At 34.6% G+C, this 7771-nt stretch overlaps 1 protein-coding gene across 1 annotated transcript; it reads right to left on the bottom strand.

The window, feature by feature from the left end:
* Positions 1 to 4099: 4099 nt before the first annotated feature.
* LOC111489828 (alpha-xylosidase 1-like) lies at positions 4100 to 7484 on the bottom strand. The gene is made up of 3 exons (XM_023138239.1): positions 7115 to 7484; positions 6318 to 7000; positions 4100 to 6123 (listed from the first exon to the last, which is right to left on the bottom strand). The coding sequence occupies exons 1-3, from the start codon at positions 7444 to 7446 to the stop codon at positions 4244 to 4246; spliced, it is 2895 nt and encodes a 964-aa protein (XP_022994007.1). The 5' UTR covers positions 7447 to 7484; the 3' UTR covers positions 4100 to 4243.
* Between the last annotated feature and the right edge of the window lie 287 nt (positions 7485 to 7771).

Below are 7771 nucleotides of genomic sequence, written 5' to 3'. Positions count from 1 at the left end.
TTTTTTTTTTTTTTTTTTTTTACTTATTTGTTAGGTACTGGAGAGTTTTTAAAATAATAAAAATATAAAATGAAAGGAATGTGAGTTTTAATTTAGTTACACCATCTTATAATTACTTATTTGAGAGCAAATTGTGTTTAAAAGTTAATGTGATATATTAAGTAAATTAAATGATGGGTTAACTAACAAATCTCATATACACATTTAGTGAAAAATGTGATATAATAAGTATGTATATAACATTATAATAAGATACACGAATGTAGATTATTAAAGATAAATTACGGAGAAAAAGAAATAAAAAATAATTCATTGAAAAAAATTTATATGGATAAAATAATAAATAATAATAATAAATAAAGAGGGAGGGAAATAGGAGAAGGGAGTGCACGTGAGGATGTTGGCCTCGATCAGAACAAAAGGGAAAATCGGAGGGTGGAGATGAGTGGGTGTGAAAGATAAGAATTGAATGCTTTGTTGTGTGTTCCGTATCCCAACAAAACCGTACCCCTTTTTATATTCAAACCCAAGCCATTACCTCCTTAACATCCCTTTCTTGTTAATTACCTTATTTTCTACTTATCATATATAATATATAATAATTTTATTTTTAATATTTAATTAGTTGGCAGAGAATATTAATGAGAATATTTTCTTTCATTTCAATTTTATTTTTATTTATCGTTCTTAACACTTATCCATACCTCGTCTCGACTCAATTTCATTATTAAAATAAAATTTAAATTACTCCCTTATACATACTATTCTTCTATTTAATCACTTACAATTAAAAACACAAAATTTAATTAAATGCTTTTCAACCCTATAACTTTCAAAGCTGGAAAAATAGAATAAACTTCAACCATTCAAAGGGAACAAATTGGAACAAAAAAGAAAAAGAAAAAGCTTAAATTATTACAAAATTTATTCACTTTTTAATTTGATTCTAAGTTCAATTTTTTTTTTTTAAATAGTTCCTCCAGTTTTTTAGTTTGTGTTCAAATTTTTTTTAAAAAAAAAATAACTTATTTAATCAATATATATAATTAAATTTTATTTCTAATAAAATTTTAAAATTTTAAATCCTATTGATCTCTGCGGGGTTATGCTGTTTATGCGCATGATCATGGCTATACCATACATACACAATCATAATCCATATTCCTCATAAACACATGGCATCAGTTAGGCTCCAAAAGATGCGATGGCAAAATCCGTTACGCAAAATGAATGGACATTAGTGGGCCAACAAGGATCTGCTTCCATTTTCCCGCCAATTACGCCAGGTTGGAGCCCACCTGGACCCTTTTTTCTACCCTAAACCGACCCCTCTACTTGCCAACACTTTCATGCCACGTGTTCAGCCAGCGTAGAGTGTACGCCAGCTGTAGGGCGTTTTCGTTTCTTCTTAACGCTGGGCCCCACAGGCTCCATGTCAAGTGGCGCTTACTTATTACGCAAACAAAAGTCAAACGGTAACGGGGATTGTTAGTCCACATTTCCGTATGCTCCCTGCCCGTCCCGTAAAACCTCTGTTTGGTAACAAATGTTTTTATATTCATGAAGAGGATAATGACAAATTAAGTTACAACTTACCACCACATATACATACATACTATATATCATACATACTATGTATACATACATACTATATATAGAGAGAAAAATTACACTTTTTTACTATTCCAATATTTTAAATTAATAAAAATATCTTTCTAAAAAATATTCTCTAATATTTAAAAATTCTAAAATATTCCGTAAAAAAACTTTTTTAACTTTTTCAAAAAATTCAAAACTATTTTTACGTTAATTTTACATTAAAAAATACATTTAAACTTTCTTAAAAATTATTAAACATTATTCATGAATTTTTAAAATAACTTTAATAATCTTCAAGAGTATAAACTTATTTTTATTAATTTAGCTTACCTTTAGTAGCATTTTTGGTTTCACACATATCTTATTATTATTATTATTATTATTATTATTATTATTATTATTATTATTATTATTATTATTAATTTTCTTTTTTCCTCTTCCTTTCTAGGATTAAAAATATTTTTTAATCTCGTAAACTTAACCTGGATTGAATTAAGGAGGTGATCTCGTAATTCCTACAGATAGAGACGATGAAATCAACTGAACGCTGAAACTTAACCATTGAAAAAGGCGAAGTTCATAATAATCTCAGTAAAGCTAGAAAACAAAGTTTCAAAAAATGAACGTCACTTTGGGACACATACGAATCGACCTAAAAAAAGGCTAGTGAAAACACTAAGTACTAAGATTATGAACATTACATTCATCGAGTGAAAACATTAGAATTTATTTTGATTTTATTTATAATTAAATAAATTTATAGATTAACCAAACTTACACGAGAAAGTTTTGACATCTATTTAATTTTCGTATTCAAAATTTTCAAATGACTTCATTTTTTTATAAAGTCTTTTATCATATTACTTAAATGGTTTAATTTCATTATATCATTGTAATTACATCATTATCTTAAGCATCACCTATCATTTAATAAACCATTTATTTATGATCTAATTATAAGCTAAGGTCTTTTTAGACCAATGAGAAGGCAAGACTCCATTGTTAAAGTCTCGAAGTCTAACACTTAAGAACTGTTCATCTATTAACTTATATTGCAAATAGTGAATTTTTCGTGAAATTACGCCCCAATTCTCTATTTGGTCAATTTTTCAAAATTGTAGGTTTACTGGATTGACTAAATAACCCAATTTTTCAGGTAAATCATTGAACAAGTTCTCGCATGCAGTAACTCATAACTCATTCAAGATTAAGATTAAAGTGAATAGGATCGTTTTAATTAACAAATTTATAAATAGAAATTAAATATTTTGTAATTAAGTATTATACAAAATTACTATATACGATACTCCTATTCACATATCTATACACATCATATGATGAATTGAATTGTTCTAAGAATTAGAAAGTGAATTGAATTGTTCTAACATTCTAAAAGTGAATGGAATTGTTGTAACAATACAAAGGATCACTTACTATAATTACAAATGGATCATTTGTAATAATAGTGTTACAAGAACCATTAATTTCTCTTAATTAAATTAAGCATATATGGTGTGTAAGGTTTTGATAAATGTAAAATTAAATAGTCGTGCGTTTCTTACCAATTATGTGGCAAAAATAATTATTATTTGGACATAAATTATGATAAATATAAAAAATGTCATATTTTATTTTATTTTATTTGGTGAAAAGAAAAATTGACGTTGACATTAGAGATGGTTTGACAAAGATTTTGTGTTCTTTTCCCTCCTTTTACATTAAAATAATCAAAGTTGAACTATTTTCCAATAATTATTTATTTTTCTTTTGACTAACAAAATGCATAAACATAAATAAAAAAACGTGTTAAAAACACGAAGATTCCCAAACTACTTTTCTTTAAATAAAATCATTTCATTTTAGAAAAATAAAATAATGATAATGTAAAAGAAATAATTCATTAAGAAAAGTAGCTTACAATTGATATTGGGCCTTTAGATTTGTCAGGCCCAAATATAAACATTCCAGCCCAAATAATTTTATTTAAGTAATAATATATATCTATATATATTCTTTTTAAATTTTAATTTACTTCAATTAATACATTTCAAGAAAGTTTAATTTTCTTTTAAAATTGACAAATTATCGTGTATATAAACAAAAAGGATTGAGTAACATACCATTTTTTTCGCACCTCGACTCATCGTTCCACGTTCTTCAGGTCCAACCTAAACTAATAGACACAAAAAGGGACCGATAGTGCTATGTGAGAGTTTGACCCGCATTTGACTCTACTTACTTCTAACTCCCCATCTGAATCGTTTAACGACTTGACTTTTTCGAAGGGTCCAAGCTTTTTATGAGCATCAACACAAGTGAATAAGAGGGAAATTCACAGCAACTACGTTTAGAATGTGAAAGAGAGAGAGTGCGACCCCAACGAACGATTTCCGACAAGTCTTCATTTTTTGAGCAAGAAGCGGGAACAATAGGACGAAATGAAAAGTGTTTCTTGGAGTTTTTAATCGGTAATAAATAGTAATAAGGATTAAAATGGGTGATTTGAAGGATTGGATTGGAAGTTGCTTTATTCTAAAAAAAACTACATAAACGATGAACACAACTACAAGGCTTGTTCCCAACCAATTTGAAAGATGAGTGAGTGAAGAAAAGAGCCGCTCAATCACATAATCTATGATAGCTCTTAACCCATTTTCCAGGAGATTTCAAAGTTCTTACCAACCGGCAATGATAATCCCCTCACCTCTACCATCACAGTTTTCCTCTTATCCCCTCCTACCTCCTCCACTTTTTCTTGCTCATAATAACTCTGTTCTGATGTATAAAACTCGAAGTTCGAACCGCCCGCAACAGCGTTTCCATTGATCTCGAGACTGTTAGCTCGTTTGCTTGCATCTAACCCCAACACGACAACTTTCTCCACAATCCAACCCTTTTCTAGAGCAAATTTGCTTTCTTGAACTGCAGACCATACTTTGACACTCCCCTGGCTGACAGTTGCATAAAGTTCAATATAAGTAGATAGACCATCCCCAAGCTTAATCTCGGGATGCTCGTCGTCGTCGAGGAATAGCTTTCCCTTGGCATCTCCTTCACTTTGATCGGCAGGGAAGGCCACGACGAAGGTGAATGGAGTTTTTCGAGCTTCCTTTGAAATCAATCCACCTCGCTGCATCGGTAGAATGGCGTTTTGATACAAATGCACATTAATAACATTCAATGGTGCAGGAAGAGAGAGATATTGAGGTTGTTTTGAAACTATGGTTTGCCTCATATCAAACAAACTGTACCAAGTGCCTGGGGGAAACAATGCATCGACCTTTGTTTTTCCCTTGTCAAGCACAGAGGATACCAAAACACTGCTCCCAACCAAGAATTGAGTGCTCACATTATAACACTCCTTAAGATCTGGGAATGAGAAGAAAAGCGGTCGAGCAATTGGCGCTCCGGTTGCATGAGCTTCGTAGTTCAATGTATATAGATAAGGCAGGAGCTTATACCTCATCCCGAGCGCGTTTCGAGCAGATTTAGCAACTGACTCCCACTGATAAAGCTCCTGTCTTGGGGAATAATAGTTGGCGTGATCCCTCGAGAATGGATAGAAGGCGCCAAGTTCGATCCAACGGTTGCAGAGTTCTTCTGTGGGTGCTGGATAGAAGCCACAGATATCAGAACCAACCATTGGCACTCCAAATATGCCAAAATTAAGCATGGTAGAAATGGAGTACTTCAAATCATTCCATGTTCCCTGGTTATCCCCAGTCCAATGAGCTGCATATTTGCCTGAACCAACAAATGTGGAACGGGAAAGGATAAACGGCCTCTTGCCCTCGAGAGCGAGAAGGGCCTTGTGCGTCGCAATTGATTGAGAGAATCCATAGATACTGTGAGCGTCATACTCGAGAACGCCATTGTAATGAACTGCACTGGTTGCAATTGTTTTGAAGCCTATTGGCGCCTGCAAACCTGAAGCATTTATCTTGTAAGGTGGATCGTCCCATCTTGTTTCCGTAATGTTTTTGCAGTCGAGGCAGCAAAGCCAGCCAGGTCCCGTTCCAGTCGGACATTGTTTGCCTTCCGGGATTTTGCACAATCCAGAACAGAAATTTGAGGCTTCATTCATATCAATCCATAGGCCATCAACAGGGACAAGTTCATGGAAGCGCCGGATCTCATCACCCCACCACGAAACAGTTTTGGGATTAAGGAAATCAGGGAAGTTCACAGCGCCAGGCCAAACTTGAGCCAAGTATGGTTCACCCTCGTACTTTATGAAAACATCATTTGCTATGCCTCTTTGATACACACCATAACTTGAATTAACAGCAATCCCAGGGTCAATAATCACAATATACTTCATCCCAATGCTATGTATCTTGTCCAGGAAAGCTAGAAGCTTCGGACGCGGATAATTCACAGGGTTCAGAGTGAAATCCTTGTGTCCATCCATGTGATCATCGTCGTTCCAAATAACATCGAGAGGGATTCGAGCCTTTTGATAGTTCTCCACAACATCCTCTACAACAGATAGGTTATGGTAACCCCATCTACATTGGTGAAATCCTGCATACCACAAATTTCAAAGTTGAAGGGCCTATTAACAACCAACCTATTTGACAGAAACCTAAAAGTTCATAGACTAAACTATTAATTAGTCGTTGCGTTGCATTCAATGTTCATTAAATTATTAACCAAGCTTTGACACAACTATATACAATACTGTGTCACACAGAAAAGTTAAAGAAATGGAACGATACCAAAGGCCCAGTAAGGCATGGGAGCAGGTTTTCCAATGAGGGAAGTGTACTGTTGAACAACATCAAGTGGTGAAGGTCCAGAAAAGAAGTAGAAATCCAAAACCCCTCCAATGACCTTGTACGTCAAAGACTTTCCTCTGTAAAACACATCCATCCCATTGCTGTTCAGCAGCAGCACTGCATGAGCCGACGCCTTCCCGCCTCCATTCCTGAGCTCCATATACACTGGATGAGACCCATAAAGGTCTGTGTTCAGATTAATGGCGGACACATCCGTTGTGTACAGAGTGTAAGGGTCATTCGGGTACAGTCTAATCCCATGCGGCTGCGTGTTCTCCCCCAGCCCATACAGCGAACTATCTTCTGGCAATTTCGTTGAAATCTCAAGATACTGATCTTTAAACACCAAACTACTATATGGGTCTGAATCAGAACAGCTCGAATCGAAAAGGGTTTCGCCGTTTGATTTTCTTTTCACCCTAAACGAAAATGGGTCTGATGTGTAGCTGAATATTAGGTTACTGCCGACGTATTCAGACTCTGTAATGGAGTTTTTAGTTGATTTTCCGATGGCCTGTTTCGCCACCGGCGGTTGTTCTCTCGGTAGGAGATCATATGGAACCTCCCATCTCTGCTTCTCGGCATCGGTGATGTGAACCCTCAAGCGTTCGTTTGTCTCATGCCTTCAAAACATTAAGAAAAAACATCAGAAAAATGAAGTGAATGCAGAGGCCAAAAAGTAAAAAAAAAAAACAAAAAAAAAAACACAACAGAAATTGGATGGTTATGAAGATTACTTGATAGAGAGGTGCAAGTAAGGGATGTCGGGGCCATAAATCTTGTTGGGCTGTTTAACTTCTAGGCGACCAAGGAGAGCCCCATCGGGGGTTTCTTGAACAGAGATTAAACGGTAGCCCTGTCCAATTTTGGAAGAAACAGGGGAAGAAGGTTCGGAGTTGGGTTTGGAATGGACTCCATTGCAGAAGAGAATCAGAAGAAGAAAGCGAGGGAAAAATGGGGGAGAGGGAAGCATTGGAGCCAGTGAAAGGTACGACTGGAAGCAGAGAAGTGGAAGAACAGTTAGAAGGCTGGGAGGTGGGCTTGTTGATATAAAGGGTCTGAAGACCATAGGATTCGTCAAACTGGATTTGATTTGGTGCCTTAATAATGTCCAAAAATCTGTAATTAATTGCTTTTAATCAGGATTGTGTCTGAACTAACCTGATTAACAAAAATTTTATTTTGTTAACATACATATATACATATCTCAGATCTCAACGTGACACATATACCATTTAGACTAACTAAAATCGTAATTAAATGCAGGTTGTTTTCAATTAAAAGACTCCAGAGAGAAAATAAAAGAAATTATAAGCACTAAGGTAGAATAATCTAAAGTTTAGTCGAAACACATACGTAGAAATCCAACAAATACTCCATGACACAACCTACAA

Source organism: Cucurbita maxima, unplaced genomic scaffold (assembly GCF_002738345.1).
Source record: "Cucurbita maxima cultivar Rimu unplaced genomic scaffold, Cmax_1.0 Cma_Scf00014, whole genome shotgun sequence".
In the NCBI taxonomy this organism is placed as follows: Eukaryota; Viridiplantae; Streptophyta; class Magnoliopsida; order Cucurbitales; family Cucurbitaceae; genus Cucurbita; species Cucurbita maxima.
Note: the sequence above shows the minus strand (reverse complement) of the source record. Positions and strands in the feature narration are given on the sequence as shown.